This window comes from Amia ocellicauda, chromosome 14 (genome assembly GCF_036373705.1).
Source record: "Amia ocellicauda isolate fAmiCal2 chromosome 14, fAmiCal2.hap1, whole genome shotgun sequence".
In the NCBI taxonomy this organism is placed as follows: domain Eukaryota; kingdom Metazoa; phylum Chordata; class Actinopteri; order Amiiformes; family Amiidae; genus Amia; species Amia ocellicauda.
Genome location: NC_089863.1, coordinates 4,869,357 through 4,886,101, shown reverse-complemented (window position 1 = coordinate 4,886,101; position 16,745 = coordinate 4,869,357). Strand labels below are relative to the sequence as shown.

The window sequence follows — 16,745 nt, the reverse complement described above, 5'->3', positions numbered from 1 at the left end:
ACAAAAACCAGCAGGATAGGGGCTCCTGGGAACCACTGCTGGGAACCACTGTGGGACTAAATATTTAACTCTGTGGCCCTGGTGGGAAGGCAGAAGACCCCACCGAGTAATGGCCCCGGCCGTTAGTTAACGCTTTCCCAGGAACAGGGCGAGAGCCACTGTCGGAGAGTGTTTCCTTGAACATTGTTTAAATTCACCGCTCAGCCCACCACAAACCCTGGTACTGTAGTGTAACCCCGTTATCACTCCCTCTACCCCAGTCAAATTTCAACCACGAACAGTGCGGGTCATTACAGGTAACTGATGCATTGGTACCACACAATGAACGGAGTTCTCAAAAGGCTAATGAAAATATTAAACGGCTGAGAGAGAGACAGAGAGAGAGAGATCACCCAAAAAACACAAGTTTTTCCCAGTAAGGCAAATTTGTTTTTATTTGAAGTATAAAAGTTAATTTTTTTTTTTTTTTGTGTGTTTCATACAAATTGAACTTTATAAAAAAACAAAACAAAAACAAACCTGAACCCTTTTTGGTTACCGGCGCCACGATCTGATAGGGGAAAGATGAGACGGGTCTGCCACTGAACCGAGCACTTAACCTATATAGCACGTTTCACCCCGAGAGATCCCAAAGCACTTTACAACTGAAGCCAGCACAGTGGGTTGTCCCTCGACCTGGGGGAGTGTGTGCGTGCCGTCGGTTCACTCCCAATGGAGGCGGAGGGGCTCTAGGTTACCCTTGTTTTTGTTTGGCAGCCGGAGGGGGGGGGACTTTTTGAAAAGTGCGGTGGTAAAAAACCAACAGAGGGGGTCAGGGAGGTGACTGGACGAAACGATGAGACTGGGACATGGCAGAGAGTGTAGTGTGTGTGTGTGTGTGTGTGTGTGTGTATGTGTATATATATATATATATATATATATATATATATATAGCATGAGTCTATAAGCATGTGTCTGCGAGTATTATCATCTAATACAACACCAAACGAGCACGATGGGTCGAACGGCCTCCTCTCATTTGTAAACTTTATGTTCTAATAACACAAGCTCCTTATTTCTCCAGCAGCTCTGTTGTAAACACAAACTTAAAACTCTACTGTTAGTTTTGAGTTTTTAAATCCTACTTCTCTGCAGGTTAAACTGTTGCTTCCCTGTCAGTTTCGACTCATAACGCTCTGCGTATGAGAAGAGTGTGTTATAAATAAAATGTATCATTAATGTGTCTAAGTGTTTGTGTGTGGGCTCTTAACCATATCCAAATCCCATCTCACTGAAAGGGAACCAAATATATATATATATATATATAAAAATAAGTCTACCCGAAAAACCAAAGACTCGTAACACAAAGAGCGACTAAACCTGCAGTTCAGCAAGATCAGAGTTAAAAAATTACCTTAAAATCAGTAACTGGTTAATTGCATAATTGGCTGAAGAGCAGGTAGACAGAGCAGATACAGGGATAGTAACAAAATAGATATTTATACAAAACAAATTAAGTGTGTACAGTTACACAGATCCAGTCTTCGTTGGGGAATTTCATTACTGGGATTTGCGATCTAAACACCACCACCACAAATATTTACATGGGCGGGACAGGACCCACAATGCAATGGGGTAGAGCAATGCACTTCCAGTCTCGTTCTGAGCAAGCCGGGGGCAGGAACATAACGGCTCGTCTGGAATACTGTACATTTTGGTTAATTTTTTTTCCTGAAATTAACACTGATTAACACGTGGAAAAGTACCTAAACTTAAAACCATTTTCAAAGTTAAATGCGAACTCTGATCGTAGCCTGTTGCAAACCAGGTCCTGGGTCGTGAGTGCGTCTGTGTCATACAGGGCAGTGAGAGCTGACTGACTGAGGTGATGGCAGACTGGGGCTGGGGGAGGGCAGGATTGGCAGGACATGAAACAAATACTGTTAAATTGAAATACAAAGTACAAAACAAAATACCAAAAAAAAGAGAAAAGCAACAATCTAAATTATAGCAAAAAATAAGAACAGCCACACCGTACTGTTCCCGGCCGGTGCGATGCCTGTAGGTCCACGCCCACAGAGGTCACAACTCGCCCACCCCGCGCCGACACAGTGATCGACCGGACCCTCGCAACCGAAATCTCGCAAGTTCGTATTCGAATCAGACAGGGGTTTTTATTTCCATCCGGAGAGAGCAGCAGGGGGGGGGGGGATAGGAGACGCCGTTTCTTTAGCTTTGGGGATTTCCTTGTGGGGGCGGGGGTGTGCCTCAGCCACACTCACTCGGAGTCGGTCTTCTCTTCCTTCACCAGGAGCCTCTTCCCTTTCTTGGGCTCCACGCCGTCGCGCTCCCGGTCCTTGCGGCCGCCGCTCTTGGAGTGACTGGGGGAGACAGAGGCGCAGGGAGAGGGTCAGTGCGTTGCAGCACGAGAACGAGCACAAACACTCGAGACCATCGTTCTGGGTCGGGTTGGGTCGGGTCGGTACTCACAGCTTCTGCCGGTACTTGTCGAGCTCGGTGGCCGGGACCAAGTCCTTCAGCTCCAGGCTCTCGTTGATCTTCTTCAGCATCTCGAACCTCTCGCGCCCACGGACCTGTGGCAGACAAAGCCTGGTCAACACACGCTCGTCCGAAACACAGGGGGGCCCATGACTAAAAATGGAAACTTGGACTAAAAATATTCGTTAATGACCTATTTTCAGTGACTATAACGAGACAGTGTCCACTATAATTACACTATGGGAGGAACAGAACTAGATGAAGCAATGAACACATGAGAAAGACCTAGGAGTCTATGTGGACTCCGGCATTCAAGACAGAAAACAGGAGACACTTCTTCACACAGAGAGGCGTCACAATCTGAACAAACTCCCCAGTGATGTGGTAGAAGCTGAAAGTTTGGGAACATTTAAAAATAGACTGGATAGGATCCTTGGATCACTTGGATATTAATGGACACCAAACGAGCACGATGGGTCGAATGGCCTCCTCTCCATTGGACACTAAGACAAAACAAGGCCATAGCCATGGAGTCAACATTCGGGGGAACAAATCTGCCAGGGGGTCCCAAAATATTTAATGCGATTTGGAAATACGAGTCTGCACCTGACCTGAATACACCGAAACATTTTATGCATAACAGTGAGTGAAGAAAATAGGGGGAGGGGGCCGTGCTAACGCACACATGCGCTAAACCAGTGTTAGCTGTTCGTAGGTACTTCTAAAGGGAGGGCTACACACCATGTCTAGAGGGAGGTGCAGATCAGCAAAGAAGAGGCCTGATTTAATTTGCTCCATAGTTGAAACATAGGCCTGTGTAAATTAAAAGGGATAGCCTGTATAATAAATAAATACACAGCTTCCCAGTGCACAGGTTTTTGTCGGGGGGAAAATTAGAAGCTAAACACAAAATCTGCATCCTCACCGCTCTAGCTCAAGCAACGTCAACTACTGTACAAACCCCAGCCCTTCGCTGGCAATCTGAACTGAACAACAGACTGAAGATAGCTTGCCAACACGAGTAAACTGATTCTGAAACAGCGTCTCATTCACCAGTCAAAAACATTTCTATTTACATCGTCGCTTACATCTCTCATTTCACGTCTCTGTCCGAGTTAGGAAAAATACTGTTTTATTGGTATGAGTATTTTACATGACAATAAAAACAGTCATACAAATTTTAATACTTGTGATTAAATTTTTTAAAAATCAATTCTTAAAATCACTTAATTTTTAAAATCTTAGTGATTAACGTAAACAAAATACTGAACTTCAAATAAACGTGCACAAAACAATAAAACAAACTAGTGATTAAAGCAAAAAATGCTACCAACAAAAGAGTCAAATACATTGAAAATAACTGAAAATGCACCGGACAAATAAAAAAAAAATTAAAATGGTAAAAATAAAAAACAAACCAAAACGGTCCAATGCATTTAAAATTAAATCCAAACGGTCAATGTATTTGACAAAAAAAATAGAACAAAACTAAACCAAAAAAGCCCAAACAACTAGTGCTTAAAAACAACTAAATCTTTGAAAACAGTTAAAATTCATTTTTAAAAATCATTTAGGAAAAACTGAAAAGTCGAGAACGAGACTGGGAGAGAGGACACCGTGGGGTGTGATCGTGTGGGTAAAATTGATTGACACCACAGCCCACCATACACAACAGCTCTCTGGGTGGAGCGTCTCAAAAAACAAATTGAACGGCTGTGTAGCTTCTTGTCACTGAACATACCCCATACTTTAATGTGGCAATGGGCGCTGCTTTTCAAGTTGCTTACATAGGAGATGAAAGGAAACACCAGCTAAATGTTTTTGCATCCTAACATCACCATTTCCCACGATCTTTCGCATATTTCCAGGACATTCGACAGATTTTCACATTTTCCATGTGTTCTACGTGACTGGAGAGACAGACGATGCTTTTAAGGGTTTTCCAGGACCGTGGGGAACCCTGTGTATCCCATGATAGATAGTCAAATGAAATAGGGTTTCGGTCGTTTGCATCGTTCAGATCTACATGGTTGTGGGAATACTCTGAACGATGGAAGCAGAGCACTCCTACTCAATGTGGGGTAGCAGTGGAGTAATCCAGGAGTGACCTTTACACCACCTATCCTGTAGATGTCTTACTCTGTGACCTTTGAATTCAGATACTACATATTTACTCCCCACACACACACACACACACACCCCATTACCTGCAGGGTGAAGACCTCCTCCTCAGTGCTGGGGCTGGACTTGGTCTTCTTGCTGACCTCGGGGCGGGGCGCAGCCTGCGTCACCTCCTTGATCGCTGGAAAGAAGACGAGAGCAATTAACACCAAGCAAAACTCCCAGTCGCGGAGCCGAACCCTCAACCGGAGTCCTGATCAGGCCGATCGGGGCTCTCGGATTGTACACAGTTGACACTCACTGCGCTTGGCAGCCCCCGCTGGCTTGGCGCTGCTCTTCTCCTGAACTTTACGGAAGTTCTCCTCCTCGGTCTTGCGGTCGCGGCCGGGGCAGGCACAGACCCGCACCTCGAAGCAACGCCGGCCCAGGAGCTGACCCCTGAGACAGGGAGAGGGAGGTTACAGCATCGGCAGAGGCATGCACCAAGACAGATAAGACCCTACAGACAGAGAGACTCACTCTTTGCTCTCCAGGGTGATGATGGTGAGGATGGGACGTCTGTTCATTCCGCCCATACAGCTGCTGTTGCACATAAAATTGTACAGGACAGTGGTGCACTCTGAACCCAGCTACAGGAAGAGGGAGAGAGAGAGAGGGGAAGAGGTTTGGGACTTTTGCACTGGTTTGAAAGCCTAGCTACAAGACAGACGGACAATCCTAGAAAGTGTGTTGTGTGCGCGTGCGAGTCCTGGGGTTACCTGGGGGGTCTCGTAAGGCACGAGCACACTCTGGCGGTGAGTGTGTCCATCCTCCATGTACTGTGCCAGTTGGTTGCCCTCTACTCGGATCAGGTGACCTGGAGGGGCGGGGCCTGGCACACAACAACAACAACATGGCAGGGTCACAGACAAGCACTGGCCCTTATGAGGGGTCAGACATTCAACAGAACATTCTGCGACTTCCAGAACAACCTGTGGCTCAGATTCTAGCAACTCAAATATATACATGGAAAGATAGATTACAAAATAAAATGCCCATGGGGGCACGGAGACGTGGCGTGAGTAAATCGGGGAAGGAGAAGGGTGAAGGAAAGAAAGAGGGAGAGATGGAGGAGACGGGTGAAGGGAGGGAGAGAGGGACAAGGAAAGTGGGAGGGAGGGAGAGAGAGAGAAAGAAGAGTGCTGGATGGAGGAAGAGAGGAGAGATGGGAGAAAGAGAGGGGGCCGTAGAGAAGGCTGGAGGATAGGTGGTAGTGGGGGTGGGGTGGTAGTGAAGGCAACGCACCTTCGTTGTTGTCGGGGGTCCTCTCATGGTGGGGACAGCGGCGGACCACATCGGCCACATGCTCCGACTTCTTGTAGACGGCGGTGGCACGCAGTATGGCGCCTGGAGGGGGCGGGTGCCTCACCAGGACCTGCACTGGGCAGGTCTTCGCCAGCTGGCAGAACAGCTTGTTCAGGTCAGGGGAATACTGCAGGGGGAGGAGGGGTAGAGGACAGAGAGAAAAGAGGAGGAGGGAGGAGAGAGAGGCAGTTCAATATAAAGCCCCATTCACATTTTCCTGCTTTTTTTCCCCCCGTTGCCCCCCCATTCACACTGGGTCTGAAAGCCAGAAAATTGCCGGCTAGGATGCATTGACACAGAAAACAGAGATTGCTGGCAACAGCGGATATGCGTCACAGGATGTAACACGTTTCATGCTTCCGTTGTTTACACTAAGATGGCGTGCGAGATGGAAGTGTGTTTGCCGCTTCCCCATATGGCGTAACATATCGTGAAATGCCCCGTCTTTTCGGTAGTGTCCATTGCGGTTGTTGTGGTTGTTGTGGTCCATAGTTCTATGGAACTGTGCTTTCAACCACTTTAATTTGCTGAGCACCTGCGGTTTATTTTTGTGGATGCCTCTGGCAGCTAGTAAATTCGAAATTCATAAATACACCACGGCATCCCTCACCTTGCCCGTGAGTTGCTTTTGAATTTCCTCCTCTTCACGAATACTTAGAAGTGCAACGATCTCTCCATTTTGCCAGTTTGCCATGTTTCCTAGCTGTGCTCTCTGTTGTAAGTAGTGCACTGATCTTGAAAACAAGAAATAAGGGAAACTCCAACGTTACACCCCCCTATTCTGAATAGTTATGTCAGTTAGCGGACGGACTGCGTCGACACGCAAGGACTCAACGCTGAATTTGCCGGCAATCATTTTCCTGCTACATTCACACAGACCCATTGCCGGCAATTAGACTAGGACCCTTGCCTTAAAAAAAAAAAAAAAAAAGACCCATTCACACAAACCTTGTTGCCGGCAATTTGCCGGGAAATTACCCACAATTGTTTCAGTGTGAATGGGGTTTTACACTCGTAACACACGTTACTGCCAGGTACCGAACACAAGGTCAGTACGGCCTGTAAAACTTTGCATCTGATTTGGTGGCTAGGGTTTGATGGGTGGGTTCTCCTAATGCATTGTGGGAAACCTCCAAGGGCCACAAGGATGATGCCAGGATGCACTCTCCATTTACTCCATTTCTCCATTTCCCACATTCAAGTCCGATCATAAGGTCTCTGGAGTGAAACAAACCAGAACTAAACTGAAAGATAGTTTGTTTGAAAGAGCATCGCGATTCAAATGATTTGCAATTGTACTGGGCGTGAAAATGTCCCTGCACACAGTGACAGACTAAAAATAAACACGTGTCACACAGAAACTAAAAATAACAAAACCAAAACAGATTTACAGTGAAGTCACTCGAACTCAAAACAAAAGCAGCGCTGGGAATCAACATTTGTAAAGCTGCATCCAGGCTAAATTCAGTCGTTTATATCCTTGATTAGTTTTCTCAGACCTTGGATTATAAACCCAGTACATAATCAATTTATATTTATACAGCACAAACATATATATACACATATATATACACATATATATATATATATACACACACACACACACACACACACACATATATATATATATATATATATATATATAAAAAAAAAAAAAAAAGACATCCCAACGTACTTTAAACTACGTAAAACTAAAGCACCAAAAGGAGTTTGAACACCATATTAAAATGCAAGCAGAGCCACAGAACTATCGAGCTTCAATTACAGCTTTTAATTTGTATAAATACTTTATTGATTCATATTTACTTCAGTCATATGACCCTCACTCTGGGTTCAGCTGACAGCAGAGAAGGGCTCCTCATCGACCCATTTCTTGATTAACACCTCACCCAGCAAAATAAAGCCAGTTACCAAAATCTAAACAAGCACAGAACAAGTAACAGACGTGTAAAGAGCGAGTAACATTTCAAACCCTCACGGCCGACTCTCCCCACCTCCGCACCACACATTAAAGACTCGTCGCCCCGCTCGGCCCTTACCTTCTGTATCATTCTGGACTGAGAGAGCGGCTCCGTGGCCCCGCGCCTGCCCTGCTCTCCCTCTACCCCAGAGCAGACATGCCTGATGCCATCCCTCGGCACTAGCCTGACTGGGGCCCGCCCGCCCGTCCGGCCGCCCCAGCCCTGGGAACATGCCCCGGCTTGCCTGAGAGAGCAGCTCGGTGAGTCAGCCATTAGCACAGAACTGACTACCAGAGACTGCTTATCAGTACAGTACAGTAATTTAGTATAGTTTATTAGTATAGTACAGTTTACTTTAGTTATTTTACAGTTTAGTAAAGTTTATCATTATTGTATTTTAAACTGTACAAGAACTAATCATAAGCTATATTAACTGTAGTTTATCATTAGTATAATACAGTAAACTAGTATAGGTTATTACAACGCAGTTTAGTATAGTTTGTCATTATAGTAGTTTAGTATAGTTATAGTACATTAGTCTAGTTTATTAGATATAGTACAGTTTAGACTAGTTTATCATTAGTATAGTACAGTAAACTTAGTTTAATTAGTATAGTGCAGTTTATTATAGTAGTTTCGTATACAGTTTGTCATTATAGTACAGTTTAGCATGTCATTAATATATTAGTTAAGACTAGTTCATCATTAGGATGGTACAGTAAACTGTGGTATAGTTTATCATGAGTATAGTTTGTCATTAATGTAGTTTAGTATAGTTTAGTCTCATACAGTACAGTAAGTATATCAGTGCACATCTATGACTATGGAGCCAATTCCTGCATTGATACAGTCCAATTCGTGACTCCACAGCAGTCCGGTCCGAGACTCGGTCCGGTCCAGTGAGATAGAGAGACGAGGAACGTGGGAGGGGGCAGTTTTAACCCCGTCCTCCCCAGAGCACAGGAAACCAGACCGAAGCGCCAAGCACTCTGTACCGAACATGTCCCATCATGTCCACAACACAACGCTCTGCGACCCCCGTCACAAGTCTCTGCAGACGCCCCCCCCTTTCATCACAGCCTACCTCACCGAAACGCACCACCCAACGACACCCCCCTTCAAAAACCACCACCACCCCTTCCCCCATCTTTCTGTCCAGTCAAGCTTTTCCCATTCAAAATCAAACCACCACATGCTGCGGAGAATCGATCTGGGGGTTATCACACCGCCTGCGGACCGGTCTCCAGCCAAGAGGTACCGGTTAACTTCTCAATATAAGACAGGAGGGAGGAAAGTGGTTAGAAATTCTGATGTATTTATTTAATCTTTAAACGCAACTAATTTACAATGTGTGCAAGAGAAAGCGCTACAGGCAGAGTGGTTTGCAAGACCTATAACGGATATTAAAATACTGATCTACATATACAGCTATATGAAATAAGAACAAAGTCAGAGTAGTTTAAAATCGAACAGTTCGTGTAATTGTTTCAATTGGTTCCCGATTTCAAGAGGCCGAGGCGATGTGGTTATTCTTGCGCATGTGGTAAGGCTTTACAAACTCAATCTTTCAGAAAATACATTTTTTTGTTTTTCGGTTTTTATAGACTTATTGAAAAGATTAAAAAAAAAAAAAAAACGCTCTCTGGCAAAACCGGCTTGAACAAGAACCTGACCGATATTGGTCAGAGGACATCAGGACGGGGAAAAAGTCACGCTGAATTATAGTGATTTTCCACACTTTAGACTCGGAAGCCATAGTGGGCAATGCAGGATATTTGGGAGTCCTATTTTTAACTTTGTCTGAGGGGCGTTGATTGACGGGCACGTGTGCGAGTCAACCCAGCTCTCTTTTCAGACCAGTAAATTGAGCAAATAACAATATCGTATCATTGTTAGTTTCAAATGTGATCACGTTTCTGCTTCTGGTAATACTTTGTCTGGGGAAAAAACTAAATGTACATGATTTCACTGGACAGGATCTAGGATAATTCCTCGATTTATAGTCCACATATATGCATACATAGATGCACGAGAAATAGTGACCATGTGACCTGTGTCCCCTAACACCAAACAGGGTTATATTCCCATGAGGTCCCCAACAAATGTCATTGCGAACTACGAGATTGAATATTCGCTGGAGGGACAAAGAAAAAGGGGAGAGAGCGAAAGAGAAAAAGAGGACAGAAAGACACACCAAGGAGAGAGACAGGTCATACTCACAGTGCAGGTGACAGACTTGGCCGTGCCCGACTGCTGAAAGACCAGCTGGAAGCCGAGCTCTCCGGGGTAGTCTGTGGTGGAGGGCACGGTGGAAGAGACGGGCGGCAGGCTGTCGGGGGTCAAGATGGAGGTCTGTGGGGCAGCAGCAGCAGCCAGTCCCAGATCTGGCTCTCCGAACAGGCTGCTGGACACCATGTCATTCTGCAGTGAGCTGAATATCTGTGGAGGTGGCCGGAGAGCAAGTCTGAGTGGAAGAGGCCAGAACAAACCCAAACACCGCTCTGCTCTGGCCCCGCCTCCATTCCCCTCCCGCCAATCACAAGTACAGCATTTTAATGAGTCCCCTCCCCCACCCCTGTAGCTCCACCCACCACCCCAGCAGCCAGAAAGTAACCAATCACCTGTATTTTGGAGAGAGTGTGTGTGTGGTTAGCTGAAGTCAGGGTAGGAGAGATGGAGGCAGTGCAGATTACTGGGTTGGGGGGGGGGCGGCTCAGACAGACTTACATTGACAGCGTCCCAGTCGTCATTCCCAGAAGGAGGCAGAACACTGAAAGATCAAAGAGTCATTTATGGACCAATTTCAGTCTCAAAACATCCCCACTTCAGAACAAACGCATTTAACATGCAATTAATTCCAAAAATCTAATCAGTAAGTTAAAAAGTGGCTTAACAGGAAACTCTAGTTAAAATGAAGTGCTAGAACTGTCACAGATACCCTGCCCACCCTTCCCAGACTAGAGCCCCCCGCCCAGCTGTGAAACTGCCAGAGCTCGACCAGATCGCGTTCGACCGACGATCGTCTTTTAAAAGCATCTGAACGCAGTGGAAACGTTCCCGGGGTGACGAGAACGTCATCAGGTGGGCTTTTGGAGTGTTCGTTCTTTCAGTTTGCAGTTCAATACTTGAGTGCAGCAACGCCACAGAGTGATAGAGGGAGAGCGAAGAGTGTGTGTGTAAAGGGTGCCCCCTTGTGGCGCACTCACACTGTGTTCCATAAATCCTGAAAGGACTCCTGGCTGAGGAGCAGGTCCTCGTGCTCGTGCTCGTGCTCAGCCATGTCCGGGTCCAGGTCGCGTGGGAAGTGGCAGAGAAGGGAGTCGGCGACGGTCCAGGCAGCCAAGCTAGAGGACAGAGGGATCGGGGCTGTTATAGGACGTTGCTTCCTGCACGACTGACGCTCCTGCACACAGCCGGCAGTCGACCGCTTCGGTGCCTAACCTGCGCGGACCGATTTTTCAGACACAGGGATTTGTCGCTTCTTGTATTTCACCATATGATGTCACTGCTATTGAGAACCAATTCTGCCTAAGAAATAATTAATTACCCCAATTCTATAGACCGGGCTACACCTGTGTGTGTGTGGAACAAAACGGATGTGCACGTACATGTAACCAGGCCTCAGGGTGCAATTCTGCGCGTTTATCTGTAGCAACCCAGCTACACAACCGAAACAGTCACACTTGCAGTATTCACCTCCCGAACGAGCGCAAATGTTCAGAAACCAGTTCAGCAACTAAATAAGACTTATTGATTGGCAGACGCCCTATATTTTACTCCGCTGTACAGAACACTGACTGCTCCAGACTGACCGACCCAACAAATTGGACTCTGGGTACTTGCTTTATGTTGAGTTTATAAATTGTCATTCTGTAAAGCACTCTGCGGCTACCTCCGAAGGCCGCTATTAAATTCAAAATATTGTAATAATTGATTGACGTATGACGATGGCGTTTATAATCAACACGGAAGGAATTGATATGCCACTGTGACGTCAGGGGTAGAGAAGGCGGAAGTGACAGGTTACATTACAAACATGACTGAAGTTAATTTCCACCTGACAGTTAATTTCGGGAACAGAGTCCAGATAAGCGCAGGTAACAAGGGGCTCTGCGGGGCTGTACTGCGGCCATTTATATCATAAATAAAATACATCTTTATCGAGTCCCGTCCAAAGTATCTATAACATTAAGGGTTTAGCCGTCCGGCCTCATATTGTACTCTACTGAAGGAAAGGCCAGCACTTTTACTCAAGGGCAGCGGGGCTTTATCTGCGGTCAAGTGCGAAGAGAGCAGATAAAGCCCGAAGCCGAGACACTAAACACGCCGAGGCGGCCATGTTGGTCCAGCGGCGTCTCCGGGTTCAAGACAGTGACGTCACTGGTCTGTACCATAACACACAAAGGGAGAAATAGCAACACCTGTGTTATTCACGCGTTTATATTCTGTAACTTTTTGAAAAGTAAATATCCGTTTCAATTAAATTATTTCTCGGTCTCTAATACATACTTATTCCCGTCACTTTAAAAGTACCCCCCCACCCACACGAACACACAGCGTGCCCCCACCTCCAGCACAGATACGTCGACTCGTCCGAGGGAGAAAAATGGTCAAAACAAAGTCAGGAAAATGCTGAGGGGGGAATCGAAACAACAACTTAGACGTGAACCGAAAGCAGGTCGCCACGCATGCACAGGAGTGATATTTGGATCCAGTCTGATGTGTGACGTATGGCTTTCATTATTATTTTTATTGTATGACGTTTAAAAAGAGAATCTGGAAACCGAAAGGGGGTGTGACCCTCCCGCGCAGGGTCAGGGAAACCAGTTTTCCCAGGACGACACCACCGAGGGCACCGGGGGCCGCCGGGGGTTGAAGGGTTTCACCCAAACAACCACGAACTGACACGAACCTTAGACATGTTCACAAAACACACACACACCCACACGCGTTGATATTTACAATGTTATGATGTTTAAATCGCGGGAAACCGAAGCGGGAGCTGTATCTATTACCCCACGCACCCCTTCAAAGTTTGAATCTTGGTTTGGTACCTTCCCGCACACGGCCCGTCCGCATTTTGATTCATTGTATCGGCCTCCCGGAGGAAGAAAAGAAAAACAATCCGACTTAAAAATACCGATTTCAAAAGACGAACAGCTGACAGGAGTTAGTCTCAAACACCGCCGATCATTTTAAAAGCATGACATTCTTCCAAATAAGAAAATGTTTTTAATGAAAGGGGGGAGAGGGACGGTGGGTGGCTTTTTGTTTTGAGGGCTTTTCAAATTTAAACCAAGAAAAGGAAAACAGCCAACAATGTCACACATGAGAAATGGGATTCAACAATTCAACAGCACATCTCATCGCCTATAAGCAACTGTCTGCGGCCCAAACGAAGTTTTACCCCGAATTAGCTCATAATTAGCATATTGTCCAAAACAAAGGGGACAAGGGGCTAAGATGCTGGACTGACGACTGTAAAACACCTGCTTTAGGATAAACCATTCAATTTAAATCAGCATCATTCATTCATTTGAATTAGGTAAAATAAAGGGTCACTTTCTGATATTCAGTTTGCACTTTTGGACAAGGATTGTATTGTTTACTACTAGTTTAATTTACATACTTCAAATGTATGACTATAGGATTTTATACACATACACACATTATATATATATATATATACACACACACATATACACATATATATGTGTATGACTATAACTTCATACGTGACAGGGATCTTAATTGTTATTATATAATTCAATGTACCAAAGTTCAAGTTTCTAACTGCACTTGATTACAGAAATGAGCAGGATTTCAATGCAACACACCAACTTAAATACCACAGCAGACACAAAGTGTAACGACAAAACTGACGTTCATATATACATTATGTATAGTTTAAAGGTTAGTTTGTGAGCAAATATGGCGGAAACCTGTTCCCAATTCGTTGTCTCAAGTCTGTTTAACCATTATTATTATTATTTTAATTAATTGAAATGCTTTTACAAACTTAAAACGAAATCCCCACTTCTCAACTGTCCCCATGCAAAGGATTAGAGGATGCAAGAAAATAATCCAAGGAAGGTGGGATGCGATTGCTACCCCACCCCCCTATAATGCACCTCGGCTGTGTTTTCAATGCTCCGACCTAACTTTACGTGCACTTAATGAATGGTTAGTTAATTAATGAATGAATCAATAGCACCAGTGCCTTAAAAGCGCACAATGCCGTGGTTTCGGGCTCGTTAAACCCCGGGAAAGGACGGAAAGGAAGCGCAGGCCGCCTTCCACCGAAAGAAAAGGACTTCACTCTGGGCTCATGAACAAATCACATGGCGGTCTCCCAGTTAAAACGACTGCTACCAAAACTTCCCTGTGCAATCGCGACCTCCGCTTCCCACCGACTCTCTCATTCAATTAATCGAGATGTGTTTCGGGTCGGGGGGGTCATGCGTTACCTCCTGTCCCGTTGTATGAATCCCACGTCCGCCTCCTTCGCCTGCCCAATGGCTTCTGCTGTGTTTTGGAGTGTTTTTCTCGCAGATTTTCTCTGCACAGCTCCACGCTTTGGGGAATCCCCGAAACCGACCGGAAGAGGGGGCGTGGTGGACGCGGTCACATGATTCGATCTCCCGCTTTTATTGTGACGTAAGACCCCGCCCCCTCGACGAGGAGCTCGCTGGTAATTGGCCAGGCATCGACCAATCGCAGGGCACGCTGCGTTACGTAACTGCACGTCCGGGTTGGCGTCTGAAGAGGGGGGCGTTCGGGGTTTCGGGTTTGCTGGGATGCTCAGACGATACTCCTTCATTACTCCTTCATTACTCAGAGCGTAGCCCTTTATGACGCAGAGAAGCCGTAATATTGACTTCTCTCCTGCGGCAATGCTTGCAATCTTTTAATTTCATAGGTGTTTTGGACGCCTTTCACAGCTGGGCAATGGGAGACATCTGCATATTCGGCATCATTTTTAAGAAAGCAACACGTTTTGAGGCAGAACTGCTTTTCCGTTCATATACAAAACCAGCCCAGTTGGAATCCCTCTCCCTCCCTCTCTCTAACCTCTTTCTCCCTGCCCCATCCTTCTCCTCTTCCTCCTCCCTCTCTCCCTCCCCATTTTCCTTCTCCATCTCTCCCCTCCCCCCCTTTCTCCCTCCTCTATCTCTCCTCTCCCTCTGCTATCTCCACCTCCCCCTCTTTCTCCTTCTTCCCCCCAACTCCTATCTTTTCCTCTCCCTTCCCTCCCCTCTTTCTCTCTCATACACCTATCTCCCTCCCCTATCTCTCCCCTCCCCCCTTTTGCTCTCTCCTTCGCCCTCCATCTCAACTCTCTCATCCCCATTTCTCCTTCTCCCTCATACACCTCTCCCTCCCCATCTCCCTCCTCTCCCCCTCCCTCTCCTCTCCCTCCCTTCCCCCTTTCTCCCTCTCCTCCTCTCCTTCCCTGTCTCCCTCCCTTCCAGCTTTCTCCCTCTCCCCTCTCTCCCAATCTTCCTCCTCTATCTCTCCTTCTCCCATTCCCCTCCCCTTCTCTCTAACCTATCTCCCCCTCCCCCTCTTTCTCCCTCTTCCCCCCAATTCCTTTCTCTTCCTCTCCCTTCCCTCCCCTTTCTCTCTCATACACCTATCTCCCTCCCCTATCTCTCCCCTCCCCCCTTTTGCTCTCTCATCCCCCTTTCTCCTTCTCCCTCATACACCTCTCCCTCCCATCTTTGTCCCTCTCCTCTCCCTCCCTTCCCCCTTTCTCTCCCTCTCTCCCTCTCCTCCTCTCCTCATCTGCCCCCCTCTATCGCTCCCTCTCTCCCTCTCCCCAGCCCATGAGAAAGAAGGCAGGTATAGGGCGACTGCAGCCACTGCTCCACCACGGTGGGTGTGAGGACAGCTGGCAGTGAGCGAGGGAGTGAGTCAGCGCCGGCCGGAGGACCGGTTGTATTCGGCGCGGTCAAGGCCAGGGCTCCGGCTGTGAGTCACCGATCTGCTAGGATCGGCGCGGACGTGACGCCGTCGCTGCTGCTGCCCAGGGCCGTCGGATCCGACATCTTCACTCCAGATGTAGGTGTTTTTTAAATCCTGAAGTAAGACGTTCTCAAAGGTTTTGGGTAAAGGTGAATTTTATTAGGTTCTTCTACATTTTCTTTCCCAACCCCAACCCCCAACCATCTTCTGACCCAAACAATCTCCCTCTGCACCTCCACACACACTGGAGACACCAAGACAGCGGTTGTGTAAACACAGGAAACCCGCTCCTCACACGGGGGCGAGAGCGCCGCCCGACGCGGAGGCCCAGAATGCACTTCTTTGTCATCGGCGACGGGTCTGTGACCTACATAGAGGGTAGCGGCTCCCATGCTGTAACGCTGAAGGTATTTCTGCCTTCCGAGAGGCTGAGAAAGTCCCCGCTGTAAAAGGGGAATACCAGAACCACAAACGGCTCTTATTCTTGTTTTCTCTCTCTCGCTTTAGCACGCCGTTTCCCTTTGGCCGGAGGCAGGCGATTTCAAAGGGCGCAAAAGGAGAATCGAGAGAGAGAGAGTGAGACCGCTTCCGAGCGCACCTCGGCCAAGGACGGGGCCTGGCTCGCGCGTCTCCGCAGAGACCGGAGGCGAGGAAGGAATCGAAAGGGCCTGGGTTTTGCGCCTGTTCCTTGGCTGCCCACGTTAAAGGAGTACACTGTGAAAAACAAACAAAAACAAAAAAAGCAGTTTTGCAACGTGAGAAATGGCCCCAAAGTTAGTCGTTTGCAGAAGAGACATCTGCCCCTGCCCACGGCTAATATAAAGGCTCCATTTTGCACAATACTCAGCACCGGAAACGGCCATTTTTCTCATTCAT

General features: G+C 46.8%; 1 protein-coding gene and 1 long non-coding RNA gene across 2 annotated transcripts in view; both read right to left on the bottom strand.

Moving 5' to 3' along the window:
- Window positions 1-416: 416 nt before the first annotated feature.
- Window positions 417-14,757, bottom strand: tp53 (tumor protein p53). Its single transcript, XM_066722568.1, has 11 exons — window positions 14,372-14,757; window positions 11,111-11,248; window positions 10,632-10,674; window positions 10,125-10,343; window positions 5,884-6,070; window positions 5,358-5,470; window positions 5,119-5,228; window positions 4,901-5,037; window positions 4,686-4,780; window positions 2,470-2,573; window positions 417-2,360 (listed from the first exon to the last, which is right to left on the bottom strand). The coding sequence occupies exons 1-11, from the start codon at window positions 14,722-14,724 to the stop codon at window positions 2,258-2,260; spliced, it is 1,602 nt and encodes a 533-aa protein (XP_066578665.1). The 5' UTR covers window positions 14,725-14,757; the 3' UTR covers window positions 417-2,257.
- A 1,280-nt stretch (window positions 14,758-16,037) lies between these two features.
- Window positions 16,038-16,745, bottom strand: part of LOC136768438 (uncharacterized) — a 13,169-nt gene continuing 12,461 nt past the window's right edge. Inside the window, exon 4 of the long non-coding RNA XR_010821973.1 lies at window positions 16,038-16,583. This is a non-coding gene — a long non-coding RNA (uncharacterized LOC136768438). The remainder of the gene's footprint in view (window positions 16,584-16,745) is intronic.